The 20000-nt window shown below is 40.5% G+C and overlaps 1 protein-coding gene across 1 annotated transcript in view; it reads left to right on the top strand.

Annotated features, from left to right (window-relative positions):
* The first annotated feature begins 19 nt into the window (after positions 1–19).
* The window catches only part of MANBA (mannosidase beta), a 279621-nt gene continuing 259640 nt past the window's right edge, over positions 20–20000 (top strand). The window contains exon 1 of the mRNA XM_007953653.1: positions 20–196. Coding sequence (XP_007951844.1) covers positions 20–196 — 177 coding nt within the window. The remainder of the gene's footprint in view (positions 197–20000) is intronic.

Here is a 20000-nt window from a genome sequence, read left to right as displayed (position 1 = left end):
CGCAGCGCCATCTCCCGAGATGCGCCTTCACCTGCTCCTGCTACTCGCGCTGTGCCAAGCCGGCCACGTTGCCCCGGCGCGCAGCTACAGCTTGCGGGGAAGCTGGCGGATCCGCAACGCAAATGGTTCCCTAGAGCTGACTGGGACAGTCCCCGGCTGCGTGCACATCGCTTTGTTCCAGCACGGCCTGATCCAGGTACTGTGTGCCGCGGATTCGCAGTGAGCCGGCGTCCGCGTTCCCCTGGTGGTCAGAGGGACCCAGGAACAGCCTGGCAGCGCTCGAACCCTTGGCTGTTCTCGTCGCTTTTGCACTAACTTTTCCTTTGGATCTTCTGGTGGAGAGAAATGCCTAGACAATTATCTGCCGTTGGCAAAGAGCACCTCTCAATCGAGCTAGATCCGAGACTGACGGACTCAAGCTGGAGCATCAGTAATTCTGGAAGGCGGAAGTTTAGTTAGAGAAAACGATTTCTACCAGCAATTTCTTTATTGCTGTAGTTCTCCACAGAGCTACAGCAAAAGACATGCTGTATGCCAAAAACATGTCACTGACAAGGCATAAAGGGGGGAGTACTGTCTCGACTATTGCTAAGTAAGGGTTAACGTTATCCAGTAGCCTCTCACGGTTTCACTTTCGCTTTTAAATCACTGGAAGTCGGGTTTTGGAATGTTGCATAGAGTTTGGAGAGAATGAGAAGGACAAGAGTAAAATAAGGATTAGCAATGCTAGGAAGAGGATAAATAAGTTTTAAATCTGGGATATGAAGAAAGCTGCTGTTTCTTTTCAGGGTATGAGTGTGTGTGTCCCAGTAGATGCTCCAGTTCCTGGGTCACTGTGAGCAGCCACTTGTGGAAGACACTTTCCTATTTGGCAGCGTGTGTGCATAGGCTTGCAGACTTCTGTATTCCACTGCTCCTGCGGTTCCATCTGCTGCACGGCTTTTTCCCATTTTTTATAGTTTTTGCTTGGGACAAGATGCACGTGATAAATGGTTTGCATGCATTAACCTAATTCTCATACCAACTCTATGGAATGGTTATTCTTGTCTGGACATTATGGGTGCTATGGTTATGGAAGGAGGCCTAGTGGCTCAATGGTGAAGCTCTGTACAGCTAAACAAAGGTTGGCGGTTCGAACTCAACCTTTGGCAGCTCCGTAGGAGCAAAACTTGGCGAGCTGCTCGCTAAAGATTAGCAAATCCTGCTGTTGTCAAATCACGTCTTTATGGAAGCAGACTGCCACGTCTTTTTCTTGCCCAGTGGCTAGTGGGTTGGAACCACGACCTTTTGGTTAACTACTCTGCAACCAGAGCTCCTTTTCCTAAAGAGTACTACCTAGAAAACTCTATGGAGCAGTTCTGCTCTGACATGGAAACCCTATCCGTAGAAAACAACTGGAAGGCACCTGCCAACAGCATAACTATATGGAGTTAAAGAGACAGAAAAGATACAAAATTTGCCCGAGATGGTACAGAAACTAACTGGCAGATAATGGAATTCTAGCACAGGTCTGCATGGCTCCACAGTCTGCATTCTTAACTACTATGCTAGACTTGGTTTTTTTGAAAACACATGTGTTTTTGAGCACTGTGATTAATTCTCAGGAATAGTATTCAAAGTTTACTTAAATGACAGGACAATCCACTAAGATTATGCAAAATTTCTGAATTGATGCTCTTTACTTTTTACTCCCACGAATGCATATCAGAAAGGAAGTGAATGCTAGATGTGACATTGATTTCATTTATTTTTTTAAGTAAATAATTCTCAAAGTTAAGTATTTTAAGTATTTTTAGTTAACAAACTACTTGTGACATAGACCACAGGTGATCTGACACACTGAAGCTTCACTGCTCTTGCCTTGAGAGTGTCTGTTTATTTCACAGGGTCTCTCCTTGTCTCTTGATCCCTGGGTCTGTCAAACGGTTTGCACTTGACCACTAACCTAAAGATTGGTGGTTCAAACTCACCTAGCAGGCTGCAGACGAAAGGCCTGTTGATGTGCTTTCTAAAAGATTACAGCCAAGAAAACCCTATGGAACAGTTCTACCCTGAAATATATGGGGTTGCCATAAGTTGGAATCAGCTTGATGACAATGGGTTTGATTTTTTTCCTCCTTCCTTTCCTCATTTGACTGACAGAATTAAGCCACTGGGAAATACTTAATGCCCTTAGCAAAAGTGAACATGGACACATGCTACAGATGTTTGGTTACTTCTTAATAAGCATGAGGTTGTTCATAGTATGAAGTAACTAACTTTTCCTCCTTGGGAATAATTTACAATGTCTGTTATATTTCTGGGCAAATTCTTAGAAAAACTGTTTCAATAAGGTGAATTTAGGTCTTAAATTATGTTTGGATAGGAGAGGAGGGAGGCGTTTTGGGGGATTAGAGAAAATCCTATTGAAAATAATCATTAGTATTAGTATCATTATTGAATAATATGATGCTGTTTATTGATATTCTAGCTGCTTTTTGGTGTTGACCTTTTGGGTGTTGACCTCAGGAAATATTTGACAGTTTATACTAGGTGCAGGGCAAAATACTGTTTTTACATGAGAGGTTGGAATAAATTTTGTTACAGTCATTCATTTAGCTAATGAATTATCACATAATATGGGATATATTGGGAGCTCTGGTAGCATAGTGGCTAAAGGCACTTGACTGCTAACCAGAAGGCTGGCGGTTCAAACCCACCAGCCACTCTTCGGAAAGAAGATGGGGCAATCTACTTCTGTAGTTATACTGCCTGGGAAACCCAAGGAGGGTCACTATGAGTCAAGTCCGACTCAATGGCACATAACAACAACAACAACATGGGATATATTATGGAATAAATACTTACCTACAATGTTGTTGTTGTTATGTGCCGTCGAGTCAAACCCGACTCATAGCGACCCCTCCTTGGGTTTCCGAGGCAGTATCACTACGGAAGTAGGATTGCCCAACCTTCCTTCCGAGGAGTGGCTGGTGGGTTTGAACCGCCAGCCGTCTGGTTAGCAGGCAAATGTCTTAGCCACTATGCTACCAGAGCTCCCACCTACAATGTAGCCAGCACTATTTTAAGTGCTTGAAATGGAGTGGTGAAGAAAATAGTTTTTGCCCCAAGGGACATTCTAGTGGAGAAGATAGACAAATTAATAAACAAATTAATAGATAATATAATGATTGCTGATGCACTAAAGAAAAACAGGAGGGTAGAAGAAGAGACAGTGAAGGCTACTTGGGAGGATTTGCTATTAGAGACATCCTTTTAGGTAAGGTGGCTTTTAAGCAGAGATCTTTTTGATAAAGTGACTTTTAAGTAGATGAGCATTCCCTAGAGAGAGGAAATGAAGGGTGTGGTGTAAGGATAGGCCCTAAAGTGGGAACATGCTTAACAAGTTCTAGGAATTATAAAGAGGCCAGTCTGGCTGGAGCACTGTGAGCCAGTTGAGAGGTAGAAGATGTCAAAGTAGGCATAGGGTAGATCATGCAAGGTTTGTAAGCCATAGGCAACACTTTAGATTTTATTGCACATCTGATGGGAAGCTGTTGGGGTTTTAAGCTTAGAGTTGCGTGATTAGATTTGCCTGTTAAAGAGATTACTTTGGCTGTTGTGTGAAGACTACAGTGGCACAACAATGGAAGCTGGAGGGTAAGATGGAGGAGTAGGCCGACTAGCAACACAGACCCTCTTCAACAAAGAAAAGAAAAACCAATCTACAGAGATACAGAAGATAACCCTGGAGCCCTGAGCTTTGAAAGGAACTATACAGAAATGGATTAGGCACCAACTAGTAGAAAAACCTGAACGAAAACAGTGAGTACAGAGACGATTGGAGCTGCGGATTGTCAGCTACTCCGATGGGACCAACAGCCTGTATAGTTCCAAGTGGTGTTGGGACCTGAGAATTGACCTAAAAAAGATCAGCCCTGGTCACCAAGGGCTGCAGGGATGACTGTGCTGGTGGCCTATGATTAGGAAGGGAAACAGCAGGGTGGGAGACAACCTGAGCTGTTGCCTTTCTGGTGTTCAGAGGGCACAGCCATTTTGATTGTTTACATGTAGCAGCCAGTTTGGATATTTAAATTGACTGAGGTTGCAGCCATTTTGAATGTTTACAAGCGGTGGCCATTTTGGATATTTAAAGTGACTGAGAACGCAGCCATTTTGAATCTTTACAAGTGGCAACCATTTTGGATTTTAAAGTGATAGCATCCTCATTCGGATTCCGGGGACCTAGAAATAGGCTGTGTTTGCCAAGGGCGGCAGGGACACATGAGAAGCTGACAACAGGAAAGGAGACAAGTGGTGAGTGTGTAAGTGCTGCCCACTAGCAAATAGAGGAACACAGCATAGTACCCTACTTGCATAGATAGCATACAAACAAAACAAAGAAAATGAAAATCATGGGCAAGTCACTCCAACATACAATCACCAATTAAGTATAAATACAAAAATGTCACAATGCCTTGGAGAGAACAGCACATCACAGTCCACACAAAGAAGCAAGATAAAGCAGGAGAAACAAGGGATCAGGATACAGACCCAAAATATATCCCTGAGGAAGATGCAGCATTGGAACTCCCTGATAAGGAATTCAAAAGAATTATATTTAGGTATCTTTAACGAATTGAGAAACAGATCTAGGAAAACACAGAAAATCCTAGAACAATTTCGAAAGACAATACAAGAACAAAATGACAAAATAAATGAAAAATTAGAAATGATACACAATCTACACACAGAAATCCAGAAGATTAATACTAAATTTTCAGAAATAGATAAGACATCGAATGGGCAAAGGAGCAGAATTGATGTAATGGAAGACAGAATTAATGAGATTGAAGACAAATACCTGAACACTTCTTTGTAAAGGGATAAATCAGAAAAAAGGTCAAAACAAAATGAAGAAAGCCTGAGGTTCATGTGGGATACCATCAAAAGGAATAACCTACATGTAATCAGAATTCCAGAACAGGAAGACACAAATAAAACCACTGAGAAAATTGTAAAAGATTTGTTGGAAGAGAATTTTCTTGGTATGATGAAAGATGAGAATATATCCATTCAGGAAGTCCAACGAAGCCCAATGAGGATAGACCCCAAAAGAAAATCACCAACACATATCATCATCAAATTCACCAAAACCAGAAACAGAAAGAATCATGAGAGCAGCACGGGAAAAACAAAAAGTTATCTACAAGGGGCAAACAATAAGACTGAGCTAGAATTTCTTGAGAGAAACCATGCAGGTGAGAAGACAATGGGATGGTATATATAAAACACTGAAGGAGAAAAATTTCCAGCCAAGAATTATGTACCCAGCAAAATTGTTCCTCAAATATGATTGTGAAATTAGGACATTTCTAGATAAGCAGAAATTAAAGGAATTTGTTAAAACCAGACCAACCTTACAAGAGATGCTAAAGGGAGCTCTTTGGACAGAGAAGCAACAACAGCCAACAACAACTGACCATTAACACACATGATAATATAACCCAGAAACCAACACAGTATGGAAGTATCCAAAGTAAAGAAGCTTACGAGATTGTAAACAGGGAACCAGAGACAACAATTGACAAATGAGGACAACTACAAACCAAAAAGAGGGAAAAAACTGTCGTTATAGAACTTCTAGATGATAGGGAAGTCAAGACAACTACACGATAGAACGGACTGTTCTAAACTTAGGAAGAAAACTATAAGTCACAGGGTAACCTCAAATAAAAATGATAAACCTTCACATCAAAAAAGAGCTCCAGCATAAATTTTCAGCAAATACTAAAACAATAGCAATGAAGGAAGTGATAACATGATTCTTAAACAAAAGGAGCTCAGCATAGAATATTATGTGGAGCAAAGAAATTGACACCATGAAAAAGCACGTAACAAAAATGACAGCAACAAATTCATATTTGCTGATAAATACATACCTGGCAAGGGACTTAGCTTAAGATTTATAGCGAAAGAGTAGATGACCAAACTATGGTACATACACATAATGGAATGCTATGCAGCACTAAAGAATAATGTAGAGTCTGCAAAATATCGCATAATATGGATGAACTTGGAGGACATTATGCTGAATGAAATAAGCCAATCACAGAAGGACAAATATAGTATTAGTTCTCTATTGTGGAGAGTCAAGGAAAGGTTTATACAACAACTGACTGATGGAGGGAAACTTTGTTGGTTGCCAGCAGGGGGAGGGGAGGGGTGGGAACACTGCAAAAAAAAATTCACTGACCCATGTCACTTTAGTTTTGTGTACTTCACTGTACATAAATTATATTTCAATAAAATGCATTTTAAAAAATAAGGAAGCAGGAAAACAGCTAGGGAACCATTGCTGTTGTGCAGGCAAGAGATGATTTCTGGTTTGGTCCAGAGTGCCAGTACCAGTTCCCTTCACACAGATTCTGTTTCATTGTGACTCTGTGTATCAGAGTAGAACTATGCTCCATAGGGTTTTCAGTGGCTGATTTCTGAGAAATTTAGCCAGGCCTGTCTTCTGAAGCACCTCTGTATGGACTTGAACCTCCAGCCTTTTGGTTAGCAGCCATGCACATTAACCATTTACACCATGCAGGGACTCCAGGATAGCAGCAGTGAAATGATGAGACATAGTAGGAGCTCTGGTAGCATAGTGCCTAAGGTACTTGACTGCTCACCAGAAGGCTGGCGGTTCAAACCCACCAGCACTCCTTGGAAGGAAGGTTGGGCAATCCTACTTCCGTAGTGATACTGCCTCGGAAACCCAAGGGAGGGGTCGCTATGAGTCGGGGCCGACTCGATGGCAAACAACAACAACAGTTGTGAGACATATTTTGAACACAGAACCAATAGAACTTGTTGGTTTGTTAATGTGAAATGTAGAGAGAGAGAAATTAAATAAGGCTTCAGGGTTTTCAGTCTAAGCAGTTGACTAAACGAAGTTTGTGTTTACTGAAAAGCTATGTGTTTTATAGATGGCTGTCCAGGTTTTCCTGCTAAACGTCATTGATGCTAAGCAATCATTTTGCCTACTATTAGGAAGATATTGTTAGTTACCATTGAGTCAGTTCTGACTCATAGTGACCAACTCATGACAAACAACTCATGTGACTCCATGTATGTAGAGTAGAACTCTGTAGGGTTTCAAGTGTGACCTTTCAGAAGCAGATAGCCCAGCCTGTCTTTCGAGACACCTTTGGGTATGTTCACATCTTTCACCTGTTAGTCTAGTGCTTAACCATTTGTACCACCCTGGGACTCCTAACCTACAATTATTACATTAGGCATTAGGAATAGGAATAAAAAGGAAATGATTATTTTGTGGGTGGCCACATTCTAGTGAGAGAGCAAACCTAATTAATTACCATGTGATGTGATAAGTGCTGAGATAAAGGGACTCTTGTTGGGAATGTTCTTAGATTTCTCTGTGCAAGTCCTCACTTATATAAGTTTGAAAACTTTTTATTTTTTTAAAAATTTTTTATTGTGATTTGGATGAAAGTTCACAGAGCAAATTCATTTTCCATACAGAGTTCATACACGTTTTGTTTCATGACATTGACTGCAGTTCCCCACAATGTAACAGCTCTCTTCCTACTTCCTCTCTGTAGTTACCTCTTCCCTGTGTCCTTCTTTCCTATGCATTCCTGACCCCTGAGCTAACTCCCTCTGCAAATACTGCCCTTCTATTTTCCCATGATTATCGTTCTAAAGAGTGTGTCTACCTGATGTAAATGTTTACCTATGTGCCTGTCTGTTGTTTGGCTGGAAGCCATGGGAGTGAGTTCATTTCCAGACCTGAACGGTAACCAGGGGCCATAGTCTCGGGGGGTCTCACCAGGCTCTATCTGGCCAGTAAACCTGGTCTTTTTTTTTTTCAATGAATTTGAGATTTGTTCCACGTTGTTCTCGCACTCTATCCAGGAGCTCCTGCACTGATGACTTTCTTAGTGGTTGATGGTGGTAGCTGGGCACCACCTAGTTCTTCTGGTCTCATGGTCATATAGGTTGAGGTTTGCACGGTCCACTGGCCCCTTGGATTAATTGTTTGCATCTTGGGTTTTCTTCATTCTCTTTTGCTCTGGATGAAGAGAGACCCATCGTTGCCATCTAGATGGCTGATTGCAAGCTTTTAAGACCACAGTTGGCACTCACCAAAGTAGGATGTAGAAAAATGTTTTTGTGTAGTATATTATGCCAATTGAGCTTGATGTGCCCTATGACCATGGTCCCTGAGCCCACAGTTCCAACTATTTTCTCCCTCAGGTTGGTTGGCTATGGCGAAGAAATTATCATAACTTTGCCCCTTCTTGGCTCTGCTATGTATATGAACATTCTTACATTACATACAAAAACATGTAGAAATAGCATTTGACAGTTGTGGTAGTTCAGTTTGTGTGTCAACTTGGCTGGGCTTTGCTGAGTGGCTGCGCAGCTGGATGTAGTATTCCCCATGATGAGACTGGTAATCAACTTCATGGTGGCATACTGGGAGCAGCTGAGTATTGTGTATGTGGTCTGCTTCCTGAATATAAGAAGCAGCTTTGGGAATGGTCTCTAGCCCATGGCAGGCTTGGACCCTGCATGTAGCCGTGTTGTGGCTCAGCAGCCTGCTGTGCTCTGCTGACCTTGGGACTTATAATGGACTTAAATTAATGGCCTGCTGTGTGGTTTGGTAACATAGGGACTGTGCCTTTTTACTTGTCAACCTTGGGCTTCTTAGCCTCAGCAGCCAGTAGCTGAGTGAAGAAACACCTCTAGCTCCAATGGGCCAGAAGCAGGAGGCAGAGCTGGACCCCAAAGTTGAGGGGCTTTCACCTAGCCCCTAGAGCCTGGCAATTTGAACTTGGACTTAAAGCCTCCAAACTGTAAGAGAATAAACTCCTGTTTGTTAAGGCCATCCCATTTGTGGTATATTCTTGTCAGAGTGGCACTAGGCAACCGAAACAACAGCCTTGTATGGTCATGGTATACTCCCTTTTGCCTAGACATGCCTGATCATTGAGCCTGTCTATCCATCTGTGAAAACTTTACTTTTTTAAAAAGCTATTCTCAGTGTGCCAAAATTAGAAAATATAGATAAGAAATGTATTAGAGCTTAAATTCTAAAGTACTTGGTTTGTGGACTAGAACGGGAGCCCTAACTCCATTTTGAATCTTGACATAAATTCACATGCCATTTGAATTCTTTATGTTACTTCCTCAATTAAAGTAACAATGTGGCTATGTAAGACAAGTACAGAGCAACGCCTGCAATGGGCTGTTTGCCCTTAGGAAGAGTGTAGTTAAAAGTGTATTATGTAGAAAGATGCTCACATGAAGAACTAGGGAATTCTCCTGGGCATTTACCAAAAGTAGTCAATCAGACTCATGTTATCTAATTTAAATTCAAGGTTGGGGTTTTGCTATTACATTATAACCACCTGTGACTATGACTGAAGTTCACATGATTGTTGCCATGTAACCAGGTAATCAAAATTGCAGAACCAATCCTGTAACCTTTATTAAACCAGCAATTATGTATGTATCCAAATCATGGGCTTTCTGCACTGTAGTCCCGCCTGTGCCAGTGATGGATTAGCAGCCTCCCACCCATGATCTTGTGATGATTTCCTGTGTTCTCTGTCATGTGTAATGAAAACCATGACTGTGATTCACTGGATGCATTGGCCTCTGTAATAGGTGCATAGTGACAGTTTCCCTTATCTGAATGATTCTTTGTTTTGTCTTTGTCTTGCGTAAGGCTTAATAAAATAGTCTTTATTGAACATTTTTGAGTCTGGGGTAGTTTTTCCCCAGCACAAATTGAGCTGAGGATGGGATCCAAAGCTGTTTTTCCTCAGTAGGAACCCTGGGGGTGGAGGACTGGAACTGGCACCTGAGAAGGTGTTTCTTTTACCCCACTGTCTCCACCAGAGACCCCTGTGAGATAAGCACTCTTGGATTTTGAGCCCAATATTTTGGTTTGGCTTTCCAAAACCTTTTATTAAGTCTTGCTGTGTGTTTTTCCATCTGAGAACTTTTAACACTTTCTTTCTATTTGCTGGCAATTGTTATCACCAGGTGTAGGTAAGGCTGCCTTTAATAATGTCTTAAAGGAGATATAAAGGAAAAATAACAGTTGGATTTGTAAGAAATGAAATTAGATTCTAGGATGCAGCTCTTGAATATGTCTGAAGATTGTGTTTTAGCACCTCTAGGAGTCTTTGGTTGTATCTACAGATTTGTAAATTTTAAGAGAAATTGCACATGCTGAACTCTAGCCTAGGATGTTTTTCTTTGCCTGCTCCTGCCCGTCCCCCTGCTTCCTCTCTCTACCTGTCTCTTACAAGAATTTGTGTGCCTCAACTGGTACAGTAGTGTGAGATTCTGGTTCTGTCTCTTGCTAGAATTTGTTTGCCTCTGCTGGTGGCAGCAGTGCAAAGTTCTGGGGTATACTTCATCCTACAAGTTTTCAAATTTGTGAGATCTTGGCCTCTATAAGCTTCAAAACCAAGGGGACAGGATGAGAAGTAAAAGCGGGTGGAGTGGTCACCAGTCATGAGAGACAGTTTAAGGCTCTTGTGTCTGGATGAGCCAATTCAGAGGATGGTCTAGAAGTTCTAGGTTGCTCACTGGCCACAAGGCAATGCCTCTGCAACTCTTAGGCACACACGATTTAAGCAATACACTGTGCACATCCCATGGTGTTCTCCATTAGGAGTTTATTGAGCTTGAGAGTCCTAAACTTTGAGCAAACTTGAACTTTCTCTGAAAATGGGAAAGGCCATACCTATCTGCTTGACATAGTTTCCTTAAGAACAATTTAGAAAAATATACATAGCCATTTTGGAGTTCTCCGTGCAGTAAATTAGATTCTCAGAGGATCAACTCCCTGCTTCTTCTTGTTGCTGTTGTTATGTGCCATGGAGTCGCACTTGACTCATAGCGACCCCTCCTTGCGTTTCTGAGGCGATGTCACTACAGAAGTAGATTGCTAATATTTCTTCCGAGGGGTGGCTGGTGGGTTTGAACTGCCAGCCTTCTGGTGAGCAGTCAAGTGCCTTAGGCACTATGCTACCAGTGCTCCCCAACTCCCTGCTAGGAAATTTTATTGGAACCTAGGAAACCAAAGTTTCAACCTAATTCGGGATATCCTCAATATATTAGCCTGGATTTCCTCCCTACCAGGATGTTGATTTGGGGTTTATGCTTTAAACTGAATATCCTAGAACAATTTAGAATTTCAGAGATCTCTTTGAGAAAATGAATTCCTATTTGTGTCTTTTCTTACTCCTGGAAAACTTGTTTAATGTTTGAGTTGTATGGCATTGTCAAACAAAGTTTAAGGAGAATTTTGTTTCTTTTTGGTCTGCTCTCTTGCAGATATTTTGGTCTGGAACTCTGACGTTAAGATTTTTATTAAGCTGGTGGTATAGTGCCTAAAGCATTTGACTGCTAACCAAAGGCTGGTGGTTCAAACCCACCAGCCACCCCTCGGAAGGAAGATTAGGCAATCTACTTTCGTAGAGATACCGCCTCAGAAACCTAAGGAGGGGTCATTATGAGTCAGAAATGACTTGACGGCAGTGAGTTTGGTTTGGTTTTTTTGGTGAGGGTTGCTACAAGGAATCTCGGTCTGTTGACTGAGACTCTGAGAAACTGAGAAGCCCTTGTGGCTCAGTGGTTAAACACTTGACTGCTAATTGAAAGATTGGAGGTTCAAACTCAGTCAGCTACTCTGTGGGAGAAAGATGTGTCAGTCTGCTTCTGTAAAGATTTCAAAGATTACAGTTTTGAAAACCCTATGAAGTAGTTCTACTCTGTCCTATAGGGTTGCTATGATGGAGTTGAATTGATGATGGCAATGAGTTTGTCTGAGGAACCAAACACAACACTTTACTGTTGAGTGGAAAATGACAGCTCCTGGGCTGTCTTGCAGAAATTTGATGAAAATCAGTCTATTTAAAAAGTGCACTAAAAAAGATAAATTGATTATTTTGATACCTATAATAAGACTTTAAAAAGAGACAAATTATTTTAAATTGCTTTCTCTAAAAAAATCTTAGGAAGAATGCAGAAGATATACATATGTATTTTTTTCTCATTACCCTCCTGTTCTCATCCCATCTTTGCAGTATCAGCCATTTTTTTCTCACCACCTCAGTGGCTGTTTACTTGCTAGTATTCATGAAATCTTCTTTTTCTTTCTTAAATTATTATTTTTTTCATTGTGATTTGGGTGAAAGTTTACAGAGCAAATTCGTATTTCGTTCAACACTTCATATACATTTTATTTCATGATTTTGATTGCAATCCCTATAATGTAATTCATCCCACTTCCTCTATGTAGTTAACTATTCCCTGTGTCCTTACCTTTGCAGTCCTGCCCTGTAACCTATCTCCCTGCATGAATGCTGTCCTTTGATCTCCCAGGGTTGATTGTTCTAAGGAGTGTACCTACCTGTTGTAATTGTTCATCTTGTAGGTCTGTCTGTTGTTTAACTGGACGTTAAGCCACAGGAATGAGTTCAGTTCTAGGCCTGAAGGGTGACGAGGGGCTATAGTCTTGGGGGTTTCACTAATCCCTATCAGATAGTAAGCCTGGTATTTATTTATTTTTTATGATAGTGAGTTTTGTTCTACATTTTTCTCTTACTGTATCCAGATGTCCAATTTTGATCTCTTTCCAAATGGTTGGCAGTGGTAGCTGAGCACTATATAGTTTCTGGTCTCAGTGTCATGTAGGTTGAGGTTCACATGCTCCACTAGTCCCTTGGACTAATTGTTCCCATGCATCTTTGATTTTCTTCACTCTTCCTTTGTTGTGGACAAGGAGAGATTAATTGTTGCCTCTTAGATGCCCACTTGAAAGCTTGCAAGATCCCAGTTTGTACTCATCAAAGTGGGATGTGGAACAATGTTTTTGTGCAGTATGTTATGCCAGTTTAGCTTGATGTCCCCTGTGATCATGGTCCTAGCCCACAGGCCCAGTGACTCACTCTGTCAAGTTGTTTGACTGTGGGTAAGAAGTTGTCATAACTGCCCCCCGTTAAGCTCTATTATATATGACATTCTTATGTTGTTGTTGTTGTTATGTGCCGTTGAGTTGGACTCAACTCATGGCGACCCCTCCTTGGGTTTCCGAGGCAGTATCACTATGGAAGTAGATTGTCCAACCTTCCTTCTGAGGCGTGGCTGGTGGGTTTGAACCGCCAGCCTTCTGGTTAGCAGTCAAGTGCCTTAGGCACTGTGCTACCAGAGCCCTGACATTCTTATAGTACATAACAAATACATATGCCAAACTTATATATTCCCTTTGCAAAAGATATTACTATGAAAAAATATGTTTTTTTTTTTACCTCTGGGTGGTATTGTTGAACTATATTATAATATTTCTTCAAGGCACTCATTCTAATTTGGTTTAATGATAAATAAGTGCTTATATGAATTAGATAGTGCTAATATCATGTTTACCACTCATCTGTCAGTTTATTGTGCTGTGGTGGCTTATGTGTTGCTGTGAAACTAGAAGCTTTGTCACTGGTATTTCACACACCAGCAGGGTCACACATGGTGGAGAGGTTTCAGTGGAGCTTCCAGACTAAAACAGACTGAGAAGAAGGATGAGGACATCAGTTCTGAAAAAAAAAAAGTTGTCCACTGAATACCTTATGAATATCAGTGAAACACTGTCTGATATATTACTGGAAAACTTTATGAATAGCAGTGAAAGTGTCTGATGTAGTGCAGGAAAATTAGCTCCTCAGGTTGGAAGGCACTCAAAATACAACTGGAGAAGAGCTGCCTCCTCAAAATAGAGTCAACCTTAGTGTTGTGGATGGAGTAAAACTTGTGGGACCTTCATTTGGTGCCGGATCATGACTCAAAATGGGAAGAAACAGCTACAAACGTATATTAATAATTGGAATATGATATGTACAAAGTATGAATCTAGGATAATTGAAAGTTGTCAAAAATGAAATGGAATGCATAGAGATCGATATGCTAGGCATTGTTGTTGTTGTTGTTATGTGCTGTTGAGTTGGACTCGACTGATAGTGACCCCTCCTTGGGTTTCCGAGGCAGTATCACTATGGAAGTAGATTGCCCCATCTTCCTTCCAAGGAGTGGTTGGTGGGTTTGAACTGCCAGCTTTCTGGTTAACAGTCAAGTGCCTTAGGCACTATGCTACTAAAATGGACTGGTATTGGCCATTTAAAATCAGACAGTCATATAGTCTGCTCTGCTAGGAATGACAAATTAAAGAGGAATGGCATCACATTCATTAGCACAAAGAATGTTTCAAGATGTATCCTGAAGTACAATGCTGTCAGTGTAGGATAATATCCATATGGTTACAAGGAAGACCAGTTAATATGAATATTATTCAAATTTACTCAATAAACACTAAAGCCAAAGATGAAGAAATTGAAGATCTTTACCAAATTTTGCAGTCTGATATTTACCAAACATGCAGTCAAGATATATTAATAATTAGTGGTGACTGGAATGCAAAAACTGGAAACAAAGAAGCATTGATAGTTGGAAAATATGGCCTTGGTGATAGAAATGACATTGGGGACTGCATAAAGAATTTTGCAAGGCCAACAACTTGTTTATTGAAATACTTTTTTTCAACATAAATAGTGGCTATACATATGGACCTCACCAGATGAAATACACAGTAACCAAATCGACTATGTCTATAGAAAGAGACAATGGAGAAGCTCAATATTATCAGTCAAAGCAAGACCAAGAGCTTACTGTGGAACAGATCATCAATTGCTCATATGCAAGTTCAAGTTGAAGCTAAAGATAATTAAAATAAGCCCACAAGATCCAAAATGCGACCTTGATTATATCCTACCTGCATTTAGAGATCATCTGAAGAATAGATTTGATGCATTGAATACTGATGACTGATAACCAAGTTGTTGGATGACATCAAAAATATCATACCTGAGGAAAGCAAAAGATCATTAAAAAGACAGGAGAGAAAGAAAAGACAAATGGATATCAGAGGAGACTCTGAGACTTGCTCATGATCAAAGCAAATGGAAGAAATGATGAAATAGAAGAGCTGAACAGAAGATTTCAAGGGGTGGCTCCAGCAGACAAAGTAAAATATAATGAAATGTGCAAAGACCTGTTGTTAGCAAACCAAAAGGGAAGAACGTGCTCAGCATTTCTGAAGTGGAAAGAACTGAAGACAAAAATTCAAGCCTCAAATTGCAATAGTGAAGGATTCTATGGGCAAGATATTGAATGGTGCAAACCAAAAAAAAACAAAAAAAAAACACCCTCACTTTTGTCAAGTTGGCTCCAATTCATAGCGACCTCTACTTGGGTTTCCAAGGAAATATCTCTACAGAAGTAGATTGTCCAATCTTCCTTCTGAGGAATGGCTGATGGGTTTGAACTGCCAGCCTTCTGGTTAGCAGTCAGATGCCTTAGGCACAGCACCACCAGAAGAAAGTGGAAGGACATCGACTGCTAAATGAAGGGTCAGGTTCAAACCTGCCAGATACCCCATGGGAGAAAGATGTGGCAGTCTGCTTCTGTAAAGAAAGAGTAGTTCTACTCTATCCTATAGGATCACTGAATCAGAATTGACTTGATAGCAGTGACTTTGGCTTTAGATGTAGATGTTACGTGTTGAAGATATTGTGAGAACAGAGATTGAGTAGCCAAGGATTTCTGGACCTTACGTCTTCATAGCATCAGAGAGAGACCCAGGATAAATGGTTTCTGCAGGATCCTAAGATGCAGAGAAACTGAATTCTGGGAAGCAGATGCACCCCTTTCACGAGACTTGGCACTGTGCCTCCATCGTCTTTGCGTCAGCTTATACAGTGGAATGTGTGAGAGCCAGAACTGGACGGGACTGCCTTGTTTTTCAAGGTCTCACGAATTTTCTGCCTTTGATAGGGTGCAGTCACCACTTTTCTATCATTTGTTTTAGCAGAAAATATTTGCGCTTTCCTTCTCTGACAGGTTTCTTCCTTACATAGATTCTCAATTTCACGGGTTTTACTGTGCTTGGTGACTTTTTGAACCTAATGACTTTTTCTGATTATGAAAATATTACTACATTGCAGCATTATTGATAATAGCAAAAAAAATTGGAAACAAGTTCAGTGTATGCTAAGAGGAATGGATGGATTAGTAGGCATAATTGTTTGATGATACATACTACAAGAGTCAAGATGAATACACTGGTCTTTATACAGCCATAGGAAAGGCTCTCAGAAATCTAATGTTGTGTGAAAAAGCTAATTCTCACCGTGACAAATTTTAAGTAAATTTTGAAGAACACGGAGAGTAACACAATATAATATTTTTGAAAGCAAATGTTTGTAGAAAAGTATAAAAAGATAGACTAGAAAAATGTATACTCTGGAAGATGGGACAGGACTGGGGTCAAAGGGGGCTCAAATGTTATATTTTTATATAAACAATTTTTATTAAACAATTGAAGCACGAACATCAGTTAATTCTAGATAGATATTTCCCTGTACATACCCCCACTTTTAAAAGCTTTTTTAATGCCCAATTGTAGAAAATTGAGTAAATAAAGAAAAAGTATTTAAAAAAAGAAGATGGAAGGAATACACAGAGTCACTGTACCAAAAAGAATTCGTTGAGGTTCAGCCATTTCAAGAGGTAGCATATGATCAAGAACCACTGGTATTGAAGGAAGAAACTGAAGCTGCACTGAAGGAATTGGTGAAATACTCATTGCAATGTTTCAACAAACAGATGCAGCACTGGAGGCACTTACTCACCTGTGACAAGAAATTTGGAAGACAGCTACCTGCTAACTGACTGGAAGAGATTGATATTTTTGCCCATCCCAAAGAAAGATGATCCAACAGAATGTGGAAGTTATCAAACAATAACATTAATATCACACACAAGTAAAATTTTTCTGAAGTAAATCCAAAAACATTTGTAGCAGTATAGGCAATATAGACATGGAACATCCAGAAGTTCAAGCTGGGTTCAGAAGATGGAATGAAGAAAATCATTGCCAATGTCAGCTGGATGTTGAAGGAAAGCAGAGAATAACAGAAAGATGTTCACCTGTATTTTATTGTCTGTGCAAAAGCATTTGACTGTATTGATCATAACAAATTATGGATAACATTGTGAAGAATGGTAATTCCAGAACACTTAATTGTGCTCATGAGGAACCTGTACATAGAACAAGAGGCTGTCATTCAAACAGAACAAGGGGATACTGCGTGGTTTAAAATCAGGAAGGGTGTGTGTCAGGGTTGTATACTTTCAACTTATACACGCTGTATTCTCAGCAAATAATCCGAGAAGCTGGATTATATTAAGAGGAAAGAGGCATCAGGATTGGAGGAAGACCCATTAATAATTTGTGATATGCAGATGACACAACCTTGCTTACTGAAAATGAAGATGAGTTGAAGCACTTACTGATGAAGATCAAAGACTACAGTATGGATTACACCTCAAGATGAAAGCAAAAATCCTCATAACAGGACCAATATGCAACATCATGATAAATGGAGAATAGATTGAAGTTGCCAAGGATTTCATTTTACTTACATCCATAATGAACACCCATGGAAGTAGCAGTCAAGAAATCAAATGATGTGCCCCACTGGGCCAATCTATTACAAGGTATCTCTTTAAAGTTAAGGAGCAAAGATGTTACTTTGAAGACTAAAGTACACAGAACCCAAGCCAAGATATTTTTTTCAGTTGCCTCATATGCATGTGAAAGCAGGACAATGAATAAGAAAGACTGAAGAAGAGTTAATGCCTTTGAATTGTGGTGTTTGCGAGGAATACTAATACTGAAAATACCTTGAACTGCCAAAAGGATGAACAAATCTGTCCTGAAAGAAGTGCATCTCCAATGCTTCTTGGAAGTTAGAATGACCAGACTTTGTCTCACATACTTTGGTCATGTTGTCAGAAGGGACTAGTCCCTGGAGAAGGATCTCATGCTTGGTAAATTAGAAAACTCACTGCCATTGAATTGGATCTGACTCATTGTGACCCCTCCTTGGGTTTCTGAGGCGATATCACTATGGAAGTAGATTGCCCAACCTTCCTTCTGAGGAGTGGCTGGTGGGTTTGAACGGCCAGCTTTCTGGTTAGCAGTCAGATGCCATAGGCACTATGCCACCAGAGCTCCCTGGTAAATTAGAGGGTCAGTGGAAAAGGGGAAGACTCTCAATGAGATGGATTGACACAGTAAGAATTATGAGAATGGTGCGGGACCAAGCAGTATTTTGTTCTGTTGTACATTGAGTTGCTATGAATCAGACTGACCCAATGGCATCTAACAACAACATGTTGTCAGAAGGAACCAGTCCCTGGAGAAGGATGTCATGCGAGGTAAAGTAGAGGGTCAACAGAAAAAAGGGAGGACTGTCAATGAGATGGACTAACATAGTGGCTGTGACTATGGGCTCAAGCATGGTGCTGATTGTGTGGATGGCACAGGAATATGCAGAGTTTTGTTCTGTTTTACTTAGCATTGCTGTGATGCAAAACTGACTCAATGGCACCTAACAACAACTATATTGCAAATAATTCATAAATTTAATTCATTTTGGCAAAAGTTTTTGTTTATGACAACGTTGAAAGCAAAATCTTTCCAAGTAACTTATGTTGGTTGGGTATTATGGAATGTGTTTTATTTAAGGAAAAGTGGTCTTAAGTACAACTAATTGTTCCAGAATGGAGAAAAGGAGGCATAGGATAAGCCTAGTAGACAAAAATGGCTTAACAGCTTTGTTGTTGTTATGTGCTGTTTAGTTGGCCCTGACTCATAGTGACCCCTCCTTGGGTTTCTAAGGTGGTATCACTACGGAAGTAGATTGCCCAACCTTCCTTCCAAGGAGTGGCTGGTGGGTTTGAACCCCCGGCCTTCTGGTTAGCAGTCAAGTGCCTTAGGTACTATGCTACCAGAGCTCCTGCTTTGGTATTGTTGTTGTTGTTATGTGCCTTCGAGTCAGACCTGACTCATAGCGACCCCTCCTTGGGTTTCCCAGGCAGTATCACTACGGAAGTAGATTGCCCCATCTTCCTTCCGAGGAGTGGCTGGTGGGTTTGAACCTCCAGCCTTTTGGTTAGCAGTCAAGTGCCTTAGGCACTAACCTAGCAGAGCTACATTAAAAAAACAAAAAAACACAACCCACTACCATCTGATCAGTTCCAACTCATAGAGACTCCCATTGAGTTTCCAAGGCTGTAAATCTTTACAGGAGTAGATTGGCCCATCTCCCTTCTACTTATCTTACTATAGTTATCAGAAAATTAGGTGAATCTCCAGCATAATGGAACTGAAACAAATTTGCTCCGAAGTAGGCAACTTAAAGGAGTTCTGGTGGTATAATGGTTAAGGCATTTGTCTGCTCATCAGAAGGTTGGTGGTTGGAACCCAATAGATGCTCCTCGGAAGTACGATGAGGAGATCTGCTTCAGTAAAGATTTTTAGACTTGGAAACCCAATGGGGTTGCTGTGAGTTGGAGTTGACTCCATGGCAGCGAGTTTGAAGGTTTTTTTTGAGAAAAATTTAAAAGGTTAAGACACCTGGGATGGCCTGGGGAAACTTTCCTGCTCCTAAATATAGACTTTAAGTTATAGCCATATGAATAAATAAAAAACCAGTCAGTTAAGCAGAGACCTTGTGATTTCCAAAACTTGGTAAAATCGTAAAGGGCTAAATTTAGATTCAGGATGATAGTGGAAACAGTAAAAGTTTGAAGGAAAACTTCCAATATTTAAACAAACTTTATTTTAACAGTAAATATTTATTTACTTTTACTTTTATTGTGGTGAAAACATACACAACAAGATATTTGCCAACATCACAACTTCCACATTTATAGCTCAGGGACATCAATGATAATTGTCATACTGTATCACCATTGTTGCTTCCTTTTCCAAAATATTCCACCACCATTAACAATAAATTCAATCCAATGCCCTGCAAACAAAAGCTTCCCCTTTCCCTGTCCTTCCCACCCTTGGTAACCACCAATAATTATAT

Source organism: Orycteropus afer, unplaced genomic scaffold (genome assembly GCF_000298275.1).
Source record: "Orycteropus afer afer isolate SDZICR_OR568_19922 unplaced genomic scaffold, OryAfe1.0 scaffold00403, whole genome shotgun sequence".
Classification (NCBI taxonomy): Eukaryota; Metazoa; Chordata; class Mammalia; order Tubulidentata; family Orycteropodidae; genus Orycteropus; species Orycteropus afer.
Note: the sequence above shows the minus strand (reverse complement) of the source record. Positions and strands in the feature narration are given on the sequence as shown.